The sequence below is a fragment of the Salvelinus fontinalis genome, chromosome 23 (genome assembly GCF_029448725.1).
Source record: "Salvelinus fontinalis isolate EN_2023a chromosome 23, ASM2944872v1, whole genome shotgun sequence".
NCBI lineage: Eukaryota > Metazoa > Chordata > Actinopteri > Salmoniformes > Salmonidae > Salvelinus > Salvelinus fontinalis.
The window spans coordinates 26,677,429-26,696,341 of record NC_074687.1 but is presented as its reverse complement, the minus strand read 5'-3'; the positions used below and the strand labels follow the sequence as shown (position 1 = coordinate 26,696,341).

Below are 18,913 nucleotides of genomic sequence, written 5' to 3'. Positions count from 1 at the left end.
AAATAAATAAATAAATAAAATAAAGAAGAAAAATAGAGAAATAAGATATAATTAAGGAGCAACAATAAAATAACAGTAGCGAGGCTATATACAGGGTATTACGGTACAGAGTCAATGTGGAAGCTATATACAGGGTATTACGGTACAGAGTCAATGTGGAAGATATATACAGAGTATTACGGTACAGAGTCAATGTGGAGGCTATATACAGGGTATTACGGTACAGAGTCAATGTGGAGGCTATATACAGGGTATTACGGTCAGAGTCAATGTGGAGGCTATATACAGGGTGTTACGGTACAGAGTCAATGTGGAGGCAATATACAGGGGGTACTAGTACAGAGTCAATGTGGAGACTATATACAGGCGGTACTGGTACAGAGTCAATGTGGAGGCTATATACAGGGGGTACTGGTACAGAGTCAATGTGGAGGCTATATACAGGCGGTACTGGTACAGAGTCAATGTGGAGGCTATATACAGGGGGTACTGGTACAGAGTCAATGTGCGGGGCACAGGTTAGTCGAGGTAATTAAGGTAATATGTACATGTAAGTAGAGCTAAAGTGACTATGCATGTATAATAAACAGAGAGTAGCAGCAGCATAAAAATGGGGGTGGGGTGCAAATAGTCCGGGTGGCCATTTGATTAGCTGTTCTGGAGTCTTATGTCTTGGTGGTAGGAGCTGTTATTAAAAAGCCTTTTGGACCTAGACTTGGTTCCAGTTGCAGAGGGAGGTGTTTAGTCGGAAGACACATTTCAGTTGAAGGCATTCAGTTGTACAATTGAGGGCACTATGGTGTTGAACGCTGAGCTGTAGTCAGTGAATAGCATTCTCATGTAGGTGTTCCTTTTGGCCCAGGTGAGAAAGGGCAGTGTGGAGTGCAATAGAGACTGCATCATTTGTGGTTAGTTGGGGAGGTATGCAAATTATAGTCAGTCTAGGGTTTCTGGGATAATGGTATTAATGTGAGCCATGAACAGCCTTTCAAAGCACTTCCTGGCTACAGACGTGAATGCTATGGGTCGGTAGTCATTCAGACAGGTTACCTTAGTGTTCTTGGGCACAGGGACTATGGTGGTCTGCTTGAAACATGTTGGTATTACAGACTCGGACAGGCAGAGGTTGAAAATGTAATTGAAGACACTTGCCAGTTGGTCAGCACATGCTTGGAGTACACGTCCTGGTAATCCGTCTGGCCCTGCGGCCTTGTGAATGTTGACCTGTTTTAAGGTCTTACTCACATCGGCTACGGAGAGCGTGATCACACAGTCGTCCGGAACGGATGATGCTGTCATACATGCTTCTGTGTTGCTTGCCTCAAAGCGAGCATCGAAGTTATTTAGCTCGTCTGGTAGGTTCATGTCACTGGGCAGCTCGCGACTGTGCTTCCCTTTGTAGTCCATAATAGTTTCATGCCCAGCCACGTCCAACAAGCATTGGAGCCGGTGTAGTAGGATTCAATCTTAGTCCTGTATTGACGCTTTGCCTGGTTGATCCATTAGATGCATTAGCTTTCCCTAGTGTTTAGAGATTTGCATTAGCTTTCCCTAGTGTTTAGAGATTTGCATTAGCTTTCCCTAGTGTTTAGAGATTTGCATTAGCTTTCCCTAGTGTTTAGAGATTTGCATTTGCTTTCCCTAGTGTTTAGAGATTTGCATTAGCTTTCCCTACTGTTTAGAGATTTGCATTAGCTTTCCCTAGTGTTTAGAGATTTGCATTAGCTTTCCCTAGTGTTTAGAGATTTGCATTAGCTTTCCCTAGTGTTTAGAGATTTGCATTAGCTTTCCCTAGTGTTTAGAGATTTGCAATAGCTTTCCCTAGTGTTTAGAGATTTGCATTAGCTTTCCCTAGTGTTTAGAGATTTGCATTAGCTTTCCCTGGTGTTTAGAGATTTGCATTAGCTTTCCCTGGTGTTTAGAGATTTGCATTAGCTTTCCCTAGTGTTTAGAGATTTGCATTAGCTTTCCCTAGTGTTTAGAGATTTGCATTAGCTTTCCCTAGTGTTTAGAGATTTGCATTAGCTTTCCCTAGTGTTTAGAGATTTGCATTAGCTTTCCCTAGTGTTTAGAGATTTGCATTAGCTTTCCCTAGTGTTTAGAGATTTGCATTAGCTTTCCCTAGTGTTTAGAGATTTGCATTAGCTTTCCCTAGTGTTTAGAGATTTGCATTAGCTTTCCCTGGTGTTTAGAGATTTGCATTAGCTTTCCCTAGTGTTAAGTGATTTGCATTAGCTTTCCCTAGTGTTTAGAGATTTGCATTAGCTTTCCCTAGTGTTTAGAGATTTGCATTAGCTTTCCCTAGTGTTTAGAGATTTGTTTTGATGAATTGCATGATGTTTAAGTTCCAGGTGTTTGTGGTTTGCATTTAACGGTCCAGGGCTCTGAGATATAAGGGTTTGGACTGCTGTCACGACTTCTACCGAAGTCGTTGCCTCTCCTTGTCCGGGCGGTGTTCGGCGGTCGACTTCACCGGCCTTCTAGCCATCATCGATCCATTTTTCATTTTCCATTGGTTTTGTCTTGTCTTCCCACACACCTGTTGTCAATCCCATTCATTACCTGTTGTGTATTTAACCCTCTGTTTCCCTTCATGTGTTTGTCAGAGATTGTTTATTGTCAAGTGTTGTTTGATTGGTGTATAGGTGCGCGACGGGTCCTCGAACCCAATTTTTATTTTATGTATGTATATTTCTCGTGTTTGGGAGCATGTCATGGACATTGATTAAAAGTCTCCATCTACACTTAATTTACTCTCCTGCGCCTGACTTCCCTGCCACCTATACACACGACGTTGACAACTGCAGATTTTGGGGTTTTGGGTTCAGTATTTGTAAGTCACTCTCTAGCCTATGTCCATCGTCTAGTTATTCCTCTTCCTCCATTCTCTATATTAGGTAAAACCGTCTCCAACCCCCTCTACACACACACTCCACTTCTCTCTGTCTGCCTGAGAACTAGCCCATTAATCTCATGTTCTGTCCTAACATGGTTGTTAGAATTCTATTAGCAGTAAATATTCAATAAGGCCTCACTTAAAGACCCCTGTCCCTCTTATCTGCCCCAGCCCAGCCACAATCGTTACACTGCAACATATTGTATTGTTTAGGCAAACAACAAACAGGGGAAGGGGAAGGACTGACAATGGTATGGGGAAGGACTGACAATGGCGACTTGAAAGGAAATGTGTTAGCTTAAAGGTGAGCTGACAGTGCTTTAACTACTTAGCAAATATGAAACAAACAGACAATCATAATATCAGTAAAAAAATATCAAATTCCCAGTTTATGCTACAAAACCAACTTTATAAGAGGTTTTAAAAATAGGTTCCACTTGACTAACAATTCCATCACGTACAGGCATTATTGGCAGACTAGAATGATGCAGTTCAAAGCATGATTAGCTAATATAATTCACCAATACATTTCTTGGTAGTCCAAAAAATAAGCATTTAGGATGTAAATCATAGACTGGTACATTGTTTGCTGCCTCCTCACATTAGGGATGCCCTCTTTCAGTTTCAATGCCTCAATCTTTTGGACAAAAACAGATGAATGTAACTATGGCTGGGAATGTCAATACAATCAAACTAGCTAGGGCAATGATCACAAGTCATAATGTGGCTAATAGGCTAGCCTATCATGTACCTCTTTATTAAGCAAGCCAAAAAACCTGGACCCTAATGTTAGCTAGCTACTGTAGCTTCTGGGAGGATGTCATGTCATTGGAGGAGTAGGTGAGTGATCGACTTTTCCCCCCTCATCCTTTTTTGGTGGTACAGCTAAATGCAGGTGTAAAAAAAAGTATTTTTGCTACCTAGCTATGCTGAACTTGAACAACTGTTATCCTGTTAGCATATCTCTTGCCTTCATAAATACACTCTGGCTACCTACTCCGATTACTCTCATCTGAGTGTGACAGAGCAGAGCGCAGAATAGTTTATGAATTTACAAACGTGCAGCACCCGCTTATTTACTGACCTGTGTTAGTAAATGTAGGGGGAAATACGAGTCATGATAAAATGTAAACAGCCTAACCAGCTCTGCTAAGGCGAGTGAAATGGTTAGAGTGAGGTGTTCTCCCATTTGTGTCTGGAAGTAGCAAGCCAACTTTAGCCAGTTAGCTTGTGTACTTTACTGCCGTTGAGGAACACACGGATCAACCCCACTCCTCGGCCAGAGCATCCAGGGTCAATCGTGCAGTATGTGCTAGGAGAGCGAAACTCTCTGAATTTACAAACCAATTATCTTTCAGCGCTCTGAATTTACGAACGACCCAGAGTGCACTCTGACACACTGGCGGCAATTTATGAACTAGATGTCCCAATCGTCTTTAGGTGAAAGAGAGGACCAAGGCGCAGCGTGATATAAATACATCTTCACTTTATTTGAAGATGAAACTAACACAAACTAGACAAAACAACAAACGACAGTGACGCTACAAAACGTCAAACATAGACAATTACCCACAACCTACCTAATGCCTATGGCTGCCTAAATATGGCTCTCAATCAGAGACAACTAATGACAGCTGTCTCTAATTGAGAACCACTCAGGCAACCATAGACATACCTAAACACCTACACTGAACACAACCCCATGAAATCTAGAAAAAAACTATAAAATACAAACACCCTATACGAGACAAAAACACACAAACATCCCCCATGTCACATTCTGACCTAAAATAATAAAGAAAACAAAGATAACTAAGGCCAGGGCGTGACACTAGTTATCAATTAAATGTATCTGCCGTTGATCAAATGGGCTGGCAGGCAGGCAAGTTCCCATTCAGTTGTCAAAGTGTGGGTTGGGACAAGCAAGCATTGACAGGCAAGCTGCAGAAGTACGAGCAGGCTATTATTCCCCATCGTTTATCAGTGCAATTTTGACGGCCAACTAGCAAAACAAGTTTGAGAGGGTTTATCTAATGTTTAGCTCATCTCGCTCTGGCTAGCATTAGTTGTTGATCTTGTTGTTGTTGATGTGCATAACTGAGGGAGAGAGAGCCTACCTGTTCATGGTTGTTTGATCAATAGGACTGTAAAGTTCCCAAATGTAAGAGGACTCCCGTGGTATTTACATATTTTCAGAATTCCATTCAGGTGAATTTTGTGGCTTTTGGCGAATGTGTTCTAATGATCGACTGCCTGTAAACACATAGCTAGTCCAGTTCAAAGTGAATTATGGCAGGCCCATGTGGCAAATGGCTTATTTGCATCAAGGCCTACTATAGCTCTGATTGGCTGTGGTGCACCGATCTGCATAGACTCCGGTCCTAGATGAGCCAGATATTTGTGTTAGGTTTTATTTACAGCAGTGTCTTTTAGTTGTCCAAACACACAGCCGCTTTCCCACTCTATATTGCTAAAGAATTTTCAGAAATGCCTTACTATACATCATTCCCAAACATTCTAAGAATTTATAAAAACGTGAAAATGACCAAATCTAAGTGTTTCCTTGTCAGCAAATGTAAAATAAAAGAAGTGTCATATTATTCCAGGGACTGTAGATGAACAGATTTGAATGAGATTTCATGTTGCTAAAACGCTGTTAGTTCCACTTTAAGTAAGTTATAGAGAGGGAAAAGGGGATATTGATAGCGATAAAGAGACAGAGGGAAAGAGAGAGAGAGAGAGAGAGAGAGAGAGAGAGAGAGAGAGAGATGGCGTGTGACAGAGAACAGCCCATTAGAGAGGTGGCCACCCCTGCAGAGAAGCCAGCAGAACAGCCCACCTCAGCTCCCGACAAAAGTCTCGACACCACAACAGGACAGTCCACACCAGACCGTGACCATAGTGTTGACACCACAGCAGAACAGTCCACACCAGACCCTGACCATAGTGATGACACCACAGCAGAACAGTCCACACCAGACCCTGACCATAGTGTTGACATCACAGCAGAACAGTCCACACCAGACCCTGACTATAGTGTTGACACCACAGCAGAACAGTCCACACCAGACCCTGACCATAGTGTTGACATCACAGCAGAACAGTCCACACCAGACCCTGACCATAGTGTTGACATCACAACAGAACAGTCCACACCAGACCCTGACCATAGTGTTGACATCACAGCAGAACAGTCCACACCAGACCCTGACCATAGTGTTGACATCACAGCAGAACAGTCCACACCAGACCCTGACCATAGTGTTGACACCACAGCAGAACAGTCCACACCAGACCCTGACCATAGTGTTGACATCACAGCAGAACAGTCCACACCAGACCCTGACCATAGTGTTGACACCACAGCAGAACAGTCCACACCAGACCCTGACCATAGTGTTGACACCACAGCAGAACAGTCCACACCAGACCCTGACCATAGCGTCGACACCACAGCAGAACAGTCCACACCAGACCCTGACCATAGTGTTGACATCACAGCAGAACAGTCCACACCAGACCCTGACCATAGTGTTGACATCACAGCAGAACAGTCACAACAGACCCTGACCATAGTGTTGACACCACAGCAGAACAGTACACACCAGACCCTGACCATAGTGTTGACATCACAGCAGAACAGTCCACACCAGACCCTGACCATAGCGTTGACACCACAGCAGAGCAGTCCACACCAGACCCTGACCGTAGTGTTGACCCCACAACAGAACAGTCCACACCAGACCCTGACCATAGTGTTGACATCACAGCAGACAACTGAAGAACCCCAAGCCTAGGGGATCTCACCCCCTCTGAGCACCCCCTCCCCCCACTGATTGCCCTCCTGACAACCCCCCCCCCCCCTCCCCCCCACACACACACACCCACTGAGGACATACACAAGACACAGATTGTACTCCTTATATACAAGAAAATGTACTTTTTCCCAAACACAGAGTGTATCAACTCTGGTGTCCAAACGCCCAGCGCACCCTAGACCTTCTGTCTGAGGACCAACTAGGGTCACCCAGCCACATAATAATACACACAGCCACAAGGACCCGAGAGCACAGCAGGAAATGGTGGCCACATCACTCAAGGGAGGGATTGAAAAAGCCTCTTCTACTTTCCCCAACGCGCAAGTGGTTATCTCCACCCTGCTACCACGAAAAGACTTCCACCCTGCTACCATACAGCGGGTAAACGCAAGTATTTCCCGTGAATGTGTCTCAAAACCAGAGGTTTTCCTGGCCCACCACTCCACCCTGGACTTGAACAGCCTTTACGACCAAGTCTACCTCTACAAGGCAGCAGTGACCACCTTCACCCGGACCCTAAAGGACATCGCCCTCAACGGTCTGCCCCAACACTTCACACAGGAGCAACAGATCAATAGACACCCCACCCATACTAGCAAGACACTCTCCCCCTGGACCTACACATAGAGGACCCACGCCGAGAAGACCCACCTCAAGACCACAGCACCACCAGCCACATCCACATCCACACCCCCACCCCAACCAATCAACACCCTCCCATGTCAACTATGCCCACACCCCATTTAGGCCCGCTCAGATCAAACTTCCATCCTGGAGGGGGAAATCAATCCTTTCCAAGCCCAGGGACATGTACTAGTCTGTGGCGACCTAAATGCAAGAAACAGACAAGAACCTGACACCCTCAGCACACAGGGGGACAAACACCTGCCTGTAGGTGAAAGCATTCCCTCCCCCATTGTAACGGATGTCCTCCTCCTCTTCGGAAGAAGAGGAGTAGGGATTGGACCAAAGTGCAGCGTGATATTTGGACATAATGAAGTTTATTAAAGAACAGACGAAAACGGAAAACACTTCAACAAACTACAAAATAAGAAAACGACGTAGACGAAACCTGAACATGGAACTTACATAAAGACACAAAGAACTCACGAACAGGAACAGATTACATCAAACGAACGAACAAACCGAAACAGTCCCGTGTGGTGCAACATACACAGACACAGAAGACAACCACCCACAAACAAACAGTGTGAACAGCCTACCTTTATATGGTTCTCAGAGGAAAACGTCAAACACCTGTCCCTGATTGAGAACCATATAAGGCTAATTACAAACAACCTAAACATAGAAACACAAAACATAGAATGCCCACCCCAACTCACGTCCTGACCAACTAAACACATACAAAAATAACAGAACACAGGTCAGGAACGTGACAGAACCCCCCCTCAAGGTGAAAACTCCGGACGCACCACCAAAAGTCTAGGGGAGGGTCTGGGTGGGCATCTGTCCATGGTGGCGGCTCAGGCTCTGGGCGTGGTCCCCATCCCACCATAATCACTCCCTGCTTCCGTATTCCCCCCCTCAATGACCACCCTCCAAATAACCCCACCTAAATTAAGGGGCATCACCGGGATAAGGAGCAGCACCGGGATAAGGGGCAGCTCCGGACTGAGGGACGGCAGCTCCGGACTGAGGGACGGCAGCACCGGACTGAGGGACGGCAGCACCGGACTGGATGGCGGATCCTGGCTGGCTGGCTATGGCGGATCCTGGCTGGCTGGCTCTGGCGGATCCTGGCTGGATGACGGCTCTGGCTGGTCATGGCTGGATGACGGCCTTGGCTGGTCATGGCTGGATGACGGCTCTGGCTGGTCATGGCTGGATGACGGCTCTGGCTGGTCATGGCTGGATGACGGCTCTGGCTGGTCATGGCTGGATGACGGCTCTGGCTGGTCATGGCTGGATGACGGCCCTGGCTGGTCATGGCTGGATGACGGCCCTGGCTGGTCATGGCTGGATGACGGCTCTGGCTGGTCATGGCTCGCTGACGGCTCTGGCTGGTCATGGCTCGCTGACGGCTCTGGCTGGTCCTGGCTCGCTGACGGCACTGGCTGGTCATGGCTCGCTGACGGCTCTGGCTGATCCTGTCTGGCGGAAGGCTCTGGCTGATCCTGTCTGGCGGAAGGCTCTGGCTGATCCTGTCTGGCGGGAGGCTCTGGCTGATCCTGTCTGGCGGAAGGCTCTGGCTGCTCCTCTGGCGGAAGGCTTTGGTTGCTCCTGTCTGGCGGAAGGCTCTAGCGGCTCCTGTCTGGCGGAAGGCTCTAGCGGTTCCTGTCTGGCGGAAGGCTCTAGCGGCTCCTGTCTGGCGGACGGCTCTGAAGGCTCATGGCAGACGGGCGGCTTTGCAGGCTCAGTACAGACGGGCGGCTTTGAAGGCTCAGTACAGACGGGCAGTTCATGCGGCGCTTGGTAGACGGACAGTTCAGACGGCGTTGGGCAGACGGACAGTTCAGACGGCGTTGGGCAGACGGGCAGTTCAGGCGCTGTTGGGCAGACGGGCAGTTCAGGCGCCGTTGGGCAGACGGCAGACTCTGGCCAGCTGAAACGCACTGTAGGCCTGGTGCGTGGTGCCGGAACTGGAGGTACCGGGCTAAAGCTACGCACCTTCAGGCCAGTGCGTGGAACAACAACAGGGCACACTGGACTCTCAAAGCGTACTATAGGCCTGGTGCGTGGTACCGGCACTGTTGGTACCGGGCTGAGGGCACGCACATCAGGGCGAGTACGGGGAGAAGGAACAGTGCGTACAGGGCTCTGGAGACGCACATGAGGCTTGATGCGTGGTGCCGGAACTGGAGGCACTGGGCTGGAGACACGCACCACAGGGAGAGTGTGTGGAGGAGGAACAGGGCTCTGGAGACGCACTGGAAGCCTGGTGTGTGGTGTAGGCACTGGTGGTACTGGCCTGGAGCGGGGAGGTGGCGCCGGAAATACCGGACCGTGCAGGCGTACTGGCTCCCTTGAGCACCGAGCCTGCCCAACCTTACCTGGTTGTATGCTCCCCGTCGCCCGACCAGTGCGGGGAGGTGGAATAACCCGCACCGGGCTATGTAGGCAAACCGGGGACACCATGTGTAAGGCTGGTGCCATGTAAGCCGGCCCGAGGAGACGCACTGGTGGCCAGATGTGTAGAGCCGGCTTCATGGCACTTGGCTCAATGCTCAATCTGGCCCGGCCGATACGAGGAGCTGGTATGTACTGCACCGGGCTGTGCACACGTACAGGAGACACCATGCGCTCTACTGCGTAACACGGTGTCTGCCCGTACTCTCGCTCTCCACGGTAAGTACAGGGAGTGGGCTCTCCACGGTAAGTACAGGGAGTGGGCGCAGGTCTCCTACCTGACTTCGCCACTCTCCCTCTTAGCCCCCACCCAATACATTTTTGGGGTTTACTCACAGGCTTCCAGCCACGTCTCCTTGCTGCCTCCTCATACCACCGCTCCTGGGGATTGGACCAAAGTGCAGCGTGATATTTGGACATAATGAAGTTTATTAAAGAACAGACGAAAACCGAAAACACTTCAACAAACTACAAAATAAGAAAACGACGTAGACGAAACCTGAACATGGAACTTACATAAAGACACGAAGAACTAACGAACAGGAACAGACTACATGAAACGAACGAACAAACCGAAACAGTCCCGTGTGGTGCAACATACACAGACACAGAAGACAACCACCCACGAACAAACAGTGTGAACAGCCTACCTTTATATGGTTCTCAATTAGAGGAAAACGTCAAACACCTGTCCCTGATTGAGAACCATATAAGGCTAATTACAAACAACCTAAACATAGAAACACAAAACATAGAATGCCCACCCCAACTCACGTCCTGACCAACTAAACACGTACAAAAATAACAGAAAACAGGTCAGGAACGTGTCACCCATATGCCCCCCTAGGCACACCTACAACAACATAACCAACAAAAATGGGCCACAACTCCTGCAGCTCTATCGGACGATGGGTATGTACATAGTCATTGGTAGGCTTCGAGGGGAGCGTTCACTGACACCCCTATTAGATCACAGCAAAATCTACTTGAACAGAGCAGTACTCAATCATGAGGCATCAAAACCAAAGGAAATGAATCATTTTAAGAAATGCTATAGATGGAAGGAATGTAGAGTGGAAACCCACCAAAAAACAATTAGCCAACAATTATGGAACAATAAACTTCCTGGACAAAAGGTTCCACTGTAATAGTGAAGGTGTAAACTTAACAGTATATTAGACCTTTCAGCTTCCTTATCAAATAGAAAAGAAATGAACAGAAACCGAAGAAAAGTAACAACAATGACAAATGGTTTGATGAAGAATGCAAAAACCTAAAAAAGAAATTGAGAAATCTATCCAACCAAAAACAAAGAGACATAGAAAACCTGAGTCTACCCCTTCACTATGCTGAATCACTAGAACAATACAGAAATACATTACGGAAAAAGAAGGAACAGCACATCAGAAATCAGCTCAATGTAATTGAAGAATCCATAGACTCTAACCACTTCTGGGAAACTAAACAAACAACAACATGAAGAATTATCTATCCAAAATGGAGTTGTATGGATAACCCACTTCTCCAATCTTTTTGGCCCTATAACAAAGAACAAACAGCAAAAACATATACATGATCAAATACAAATCTTAGAATCAACTATTAAAGACTACCAGAACCCACTGGATTCTCCAGTTACATTGAATGAACTACAGGACAAAATACAAGTCAAATGTCTCCTGTTTACTGATGATCTGGTGCTTCTGTCACCAACCAAGGAGGGCCTACAGCAGCACCTATTATATATTCTGCACAGATTCTGCCAGACCTGGGCCCTGACTGTAAATCTCAGTTTGACAAAAATAATGATGTTCCAAAAAAGGTCCAGTCGCCAGGACCACAAATACAAATTTTATCTAGACAACATTGCCCTAGAGCACACAAAAAACTATACATACCTTGGCCTAAACATCAGCGCCACAGTGCCAAGGCAAGAGCCTTCTATGCCATCAAAAGGAACATAAAATTCGACGTACCAATTAGGATCTGGCTAAAAATACTTGAATCAGTTATTGAACCCGTTGTCATTTATGGTTGTAAGGTCTGGGGTCCGCTCCCCAACCAAGAATTCACAAAATGGGAAAAACACCATATTGAGACTTTGCAGTCAGAATTCTGCAAAAATGTCCTCCGTGTTTAACGTAAAACACCAAATAATGCATGCAGAGCAGAATTAGGCCGATACCCGCTAATTACCAAAATCCAGAAATGAGCTTTAAATTCTACAACCACCTAAAAAGAAGTGATTCCCAAACCTTCCTTAACAAAGCCAAAACCTACAGAGAGATGAACATGGAGATGAGCAAGCTGGTCCTGTGGCTCTGTTCACAAACACAAACAGACCCCACAGAGCCCCAGGACAGCAACACTACAAGACCCAACCAAATCATAAGAAAACAAAAAGATAATTATTAACACATTGGAAATAATTAATTCCAAAAGAGAGCAAACTAGAAGGCTATTTTGCCCTAAACAGAGAGTACACAGTGGCAGAATACCTGACCACTGTGACTGACCCAAAGTCAACGAAAGCTTTGTCTATGTACAGACTCAGTGAGCATAGCCTTGCTATTGAGAAAAGCCGCTGTAGGCAGACCTGGCTCTCAAGAGAAGACAGGCTGTGTGCACACTGTCCATAAAATGAGGTGGAAACTGAGCTGCACTTCCTAACCTCCTACCAAATGTATGACCATATTAGAGACACATATTTCCCTCAGATTACACAGATCCACAAAGAATTCGAAAACAAACCCAATTTTGAACAACTCTCATATCTGCTGGGTGAAAAACCTGTGTGACATCACAGCAGCAAGATGTGGGACCTGTTGCCACAAGAAAAGGTCAACCAGTGAAGAACAAACACCATTGTAAATACAACCCATATTTATGTTTATTTATTTTCAATGTTGTACTTTAACTATTTGCACATCGTTACAACAGTGTATATATACATAATATGACGTTTGAAATGCCTTTATTATTTTGGAACTTTTGTGAGTGTAATGTTTACTGTTAATTTTCATTGTTATTTCACTTTTGTTTATTATCTATTTCACTTGCTTTGGCAATGTTATCATGTGTTTCCCATGCCAATAAAGCCCTTGAATAGAAACATTGAATTGAGGGAACAGTAAAAGGCAGAGTTGTGCACACGGCCCTCACAGTCCCAGATTTAATGAGTTGATTCATTACCTCCATTGAGTGTTTATGTCCTTGTGGTTCTCCTCAGGTACACACTGCTGGGAGGGCCTGATAATTGTGTGTACTTTATCATCGATCCCCCTCTTATGGATGACCTGAGAAACCACTCAACTTATTTGTGTCTCTCTCTTCTGCTTTCTCTCCCTCCTCGTTCTATGGTGGGTTCCGAACGATCCGGGTGTTTTGGAAGGCTGGGGTGAATGTTCTACTGCAGGATGTGAACGGGAACATTCCACTGGACTACACCACCGAGGGAACTGAGACCAGCTACATCATCCGAAAACACCTGGAGGAAAACGGTAACACAACACTCCTTACAGGATTTACTATTGTGTTGTGTGTGTAGTGTTATGTTGTTGTGTTTTGTTGTTGTGTTGTGTTGCTGTATTGCTGTGTTGTGTGTGTAGTGTTCTATTGTTGTGTTGTGTTGATTTCTGTTTTGTAGTGTTGTGTAGTGTTCTGTTATGTATTGTTGGGTTGTTGTGGTGTAGCCCTATTGTTTATTTTGCATAAATGTTCATATAAATCAAATCAAATGTTATTGGTCACATACACATGCGGGTGTAGCGAAATGCTTGTCTTCCTAGCTTCAACAGTGCAGTAGTATCGAACAATTCACAACTATACACACAAATCTAAAGGTAAAATAATAGAATTAAGAAATACATAAATATTAGGACAAGCGTTGTCGGAGTGGTATTATTAACTAAAATTCAGTAGAATACAGTATGTACAGTCGTGGCCAAAAGTTTTGAGAATGACAAAACTATACATTTTCACAAAGTCTGCTGCCTCAGTTTGTGTGATGGCAATTTGCATATACTCCAGAATGTTATGAAGAGTGATCAGAAAAACTGCAATTATTTGCAAAGTCCCTCTTTGCCATGCTAATGAACTGAATCCCCCAAAAACATTTCCACTGCATTTCAGCCTTGCCACAAAAGGACCAGCTGACATCATATCAGTGATTCTCTCGTTAACACAGGTGTGAGTGTTGACGAGGGCAAGGCTGGAGATCACTCTGTCATGCTGATTGAGTTCGAATAACAGACTGGAAGCTTCAAAAGGAGGGTGGTTCTTGGAATCATTGTTCTTCCTCTGTCAACCATGGTTACCTGCAAGGAAACACGTGCCGTCATCATTGCTTTGCCCAAAAAGGGTTTCACAGGCAAGGATATTGCTGCCAGTAAGATTGCACCTAAATCAACCATTTATCGGAACATCAAGAACTTCAAGGAGAGCGGTTCAATTGTTGTGAAGAAGGCTTCATGGCGCCCAAGAAAGTTCAGCAAGCGCCAGGACCGTCTCCTAAAGTTGATTCAGCTGCGGGATCGGGGCACCACCAGTACAGAGCTTGCTCAGGAATGGCAGCAGGCAGGTGTGAGTGCATCTGTACGCACAGTGAGGCAAAGACTTTTGGAGGATGGCCTGGTGTCAAGAAGGGCAGCAAAGAAGCCACTTCTCTCCAGGAAAAACATCAGGGACAGACTGATATTCTGCAAAAGGTATAGGCATTGGACTGCTGAGGACTGGGGTAAAGTCATTTTCTCTGATGAATCCCCTTACCGATTGTTTGGGGCATCCGGAAAAAAAGCTTGTCCGGAGAAGACAAGGTGAGCGCTACCATCAGTCCTGTGTCATGCCAACAGTAAAGCATCCTGAGACCATTCATGTGTGGGGTTGCTTCTCAGCCAAGGGAGTGGGCTCACTCACAATTTTGCCTAAGAACACAGCCATGAATAACCTGTTTGGGGTGCAAGCCTGAAATCGGAACGAAAATGACAACAGCTGCAGGGCGCGAAATTCAAAATCTATTTTTTTAAAATATTTAACTTTCACACATTAACAAGTCCAATACAGCATTTGAAAGATAAACATCTTGTCAATCCAGCCAACATGTCCGATTTTTTTAATGTTTTACAGAGAAAACACCACATATATTTATGTTAGCTCACCACCAAATACAAAAGTGGACAGACACGTATGAATATGATTATGATGTATGAATTATGATTCAAGTAGCATGCACAAGCCAACCGAAATAAACTAAAACCAACCTAAAGAACCCAGAAAAAACTACCTCAGATGACAGTCATATAACATGTTACACAATAAATCTATGTTTTGTTCATAAAAAGTGCATATTTTAGCTATAAATCAGTTTTACATTGATGCTACCATAAATGCTACCACATAGCTACAGCCTGAATCCAGACGGGAGTAGCCAGAGAAAATACATACACCAACGTCGACTACTAATTACACCTCATAAAACATTTCAGAAAAACATATGGTGGATAGCTAATGAAAGACAGATATCGTGTGAATAAAGCCAATATTTCCGATTTTTGAAGTGTTTTACAGCGAAAACACAATATATCGTTATATTAGCTAACAACATAAGCTAGCATAAGGCAGCACTAGCATAAGTCAAGCGCTAGCCTAGCACAGTTAGCAGAGTTAGCATAGCACAGTTCGACAGATATATGAAAAAGCATCCCAAATTGGGTCCTTATCTTTGTTGATATTCCATCAGAATGTTGTAACGGGGTCCAATGTTCAGTAGAGTCTTTAGTTGGGTTCCAGAACGAACTATTTCCCTCTTTGGTTAGCAAGCACAATAGCATTGCGGCGCTAACCTCTTCTTCTTCAAAAAATTCTTCCAAAACATCACGTCTAAAGTCCAGAATAAATTGCAATAATATAATTAAAGTATATTGAAAAAACATACTTTAGGATGATTTTGTGACATGTATCAAATAATATCGCAGTCAGAGATCATATTCACCGTTATCGACCTTCTTCAAGAAGCCGAGACCAAATTATGCTTCGCGCCCGGAATTTTTTTTTAACTGCGCAGGTCTTACAAGAAGGTGTGGTATTCAGTCCATGGACGAGATATTCGACTGCTTTCAATTCTCACTTCCGCATTACAGCCTGATGAAGGCGTGTGACGTGTTTCTACGGTCCTAAGTGTAATGACCTTTTATAGACAAGGTCTTAAAGGGACACATCGCATTTTGGAAATCTCAATTCGGCTGGGAAAATGGCTGTAAAAATATTTCTGTTCAACTTAGAGAAACAATTCAAACCTTTTTAGAAACTATAGACTGTTATCTATCCAACAGTAGTAAATATATGCATATTGTAAAATAAAAAGTTTCTTAGGAGGCCGTTTGAAAATGTGCACATATTTTCCAGTTTTTTCAATATTCAGCTTGCAGCCCAAACAGGATAAAGAATGGTACCAACAAATCCTCCAAGAACATCTTCTCCCAACCATCCAGGAACAGTTTGGTGACGAACAATGCCTTTTCCCATATGATGGAGCACCTTGCCATAACTAAGTGGCTTGGGGAACAAAATAGCGATATTTTGGGTCGATGGCCAGGAAATTTCCAAAAAAAATTTAAAACAGAAATGTTACATTTACATAAGCATTCAGACCGTTTACTCAATACTTTGTTGAAGCACCTTTGGCAGCGATTACAGCCTCGAGTCTTCTTGGGTATGACGCTACAAGCTTGGCACACCTGTATTTGGGGACTTTCTCCCATTCCTCTCTTCAGATCCTCTCAAATTTAGTCAGGTTGGATGGGGAGCATTGCTGCACAGCTATTTTTAGGTCTCTCCAGAGATGTTCGATCTGGTTCAAGTCCGGGCTCTGTCTAGGCCACGAATAATTGGACCAAGGCGCAGCGTGAGTAGAGTTCCACATTTTAATGATAGTGAAACTTCCAAAACAACAAAGATATAACGATAGTGAAATACGTAGCGCACATAGGCACTCATACAAAATAATATCCCCCATAGCAGGTGGGAAAAAAGACACACTAAGTATGATCCCCAGCTAGAGGTAACGATTATCAGCTGCCTCCAATTGGGAACCATACACACACACCAACATAGAAATATAATACCTAGAAACCCCCCTAGTCACGCACTGACCTATTACGAGGGCTCTCTATGGTCAGGGCGTGACAAGCGACTTGTCCCAAAGCCACTCCTTCGTTGTCTTGGCTGTGTGCTTGGGGTCGTTGTCCTGTTGGAAGGTGAACCATTGCCCCAGTCTGAGGTCCTGAGAGCTCTGGAGCAGGTTTTCATTAAGGATCTCTAATGTACTTTGATCTTTGCCTCGATCCTGACTAGTCTCCCAGTCCCTGCCACTGAAAAACATCCCCACAGCATGATGCTGCCACCAGCATGTTTCACCGTAGGGATGGTGCCAGGTTTCCTCCGGATGTGACGCTTGGTACTCAGGCCAAAGAGGTTTTTGGTTTCATTTTGGTTTCATCAGACCAGAGACTCTTTTTTTCTCATGGTCTGAGAGTCTTTAGGTGCCTTTTGGCAAACTCCAAGCTGGCTGTCATGTGTCTTTTACTGAGTAGTGGCTTCCGTCTGGCCACTCTAACATAAAGGCCTGATTGGTGGAGTGCTGCAGAGATGGTTGTTCTTCTGGAAGGTTTTCCCATCTACACAGAGGAACTCTAGAGCTCTGTCAAAGTGACCATCAGGTTCCCTGACCTAGGCCCTTCTCCCCCGATTGCTCAGTTTGGCCGGTTGGCCAGCTCTAGGAAGAGTCTTGGTGGTTCCAAATTTCTTCCATTTAAGAATGTTGGAGGCCACTGTGTTCTTGGGGACCTTCAATGCAAAAAGTTCTAAAATCCAGTTTTTTATTTTGTCATGACGTATTCTCCATGATGATAATTGTTTTTTTAAATGCATTTTAGAATAAGGTTGTAACAGTAAAAACAATGTGGAAAGAGTCTGAGTACTTCCGAAGGCACTGTAGTGCAGCAGCCTCTAAGGTGCAGGGTTGAGTAACCTGGTGGTAGCCGGCTAGTGATTGCTGTTTAACTTGGATGGCCTTGAGATAGAAGCTGTTTTTCAGTCTCTCGGTCCTAGCTTTGATGCACCTCTACTGAACTCGCCTTCTGGATTATTGTGGGTGAACAGGCCGTGGCTCGGGTGGTTGATGTCCTTGATGATCTTTTTGGCCTTCCTGTGACATCGGGTGCTGTAGGTGTCCTGGAGGGCAGGCAGTGTGCCCCAGTGACGCGTTGGGTAGACCGCACCACCCTCTGGAGAGCCCTGTGGTTACGGGAAGTGCAGTTGCCGTACCAGGTTGTGATACAGCCTGACAGGATGCTCTCAATTGTACATCTGTAAAAGTTTGTGAGGGTCTTAGGGGCCTAGACAAATTTATTCAGCCTCCTGAGGTCGAAGAGTCTGTGTGGGTGGACCATTTCAGATCGTCAGTGATGTGTACGCCGAGGAACTTGAAGCTTTTCACCTTCTCCACTGCGGTCCATCAATGTGTATAGGGGCGTGCTCTCTCTGTTTTTTCCTGAAGTCCACGATCAGCTCCTTCATTTTGTCGACATTGAGGGAGAGGTTATTTTCCTGGCACCGCTCCGCCAGGGACCTCACCTCCCCCCTGTATTCGGTCTCGTCATTGTTGATAATCAGGCTTACTACTGTTGTGTTGTCTGCAAACTTGAGGATTGAGTTGGTGCGTGGCCATGCAGTCACTGGTAATCAGGGAGTACAGGAGGGGGCTGAGAACACACCCTTGTGGGCCCCTGTGTTGAGGATCAGTGGAGCGTGTTGTTTCCTATCTTCACCACCTGGGGTGGACCGTCAGGAAGTCCAGGAGCAGTTGCACAGCGTGGGGTTCAGACCCAGGGCCCCGAGCTTAATGATGAGCTTGGAGGGTACTATGGTGTTGAATGCTGAGCCATAGTCAATGAACATCATTCTTACATAGGTATTCCTCTTGTCCAGATGGGATAGGGCAGCGTGCAGTGCGATGGTGATTGCATCATCTGTGGATCTATTGGGGCGGTATGCAAATTGAAGAGGGTCTAGGGTGTCATGTAAGGTGGAGGTGATATGATCCTTAACTTGCCCC

General features: G+C 45.4%; 1 protein-coding gene across 2 annotated transcripts in view; it reads left to right on the top strand.

The window, feature by feature from the left end:
• The window catches only part of LOC129821073 (unconventional myosin-XVI-like), a 221,471-nt gene that overhangs the window by 95,325 nt on the left and 107,233 nt on the right, over positions 1 to 18,913 (top strand). For both annotated transcript variants that reach the window (XM_055878332.1, XM_055878333.1), the window contains exon 5: positions 13,193 to 13,301. In XM_055878332.1, the coding sequence (XP_055734307.1) occupies positions 13,193 to 13,301 (109 nt within the window). The remainder of the gene's footprint in view (positions 1 to 13,192; positions 13,302 to 18,913) is intronic.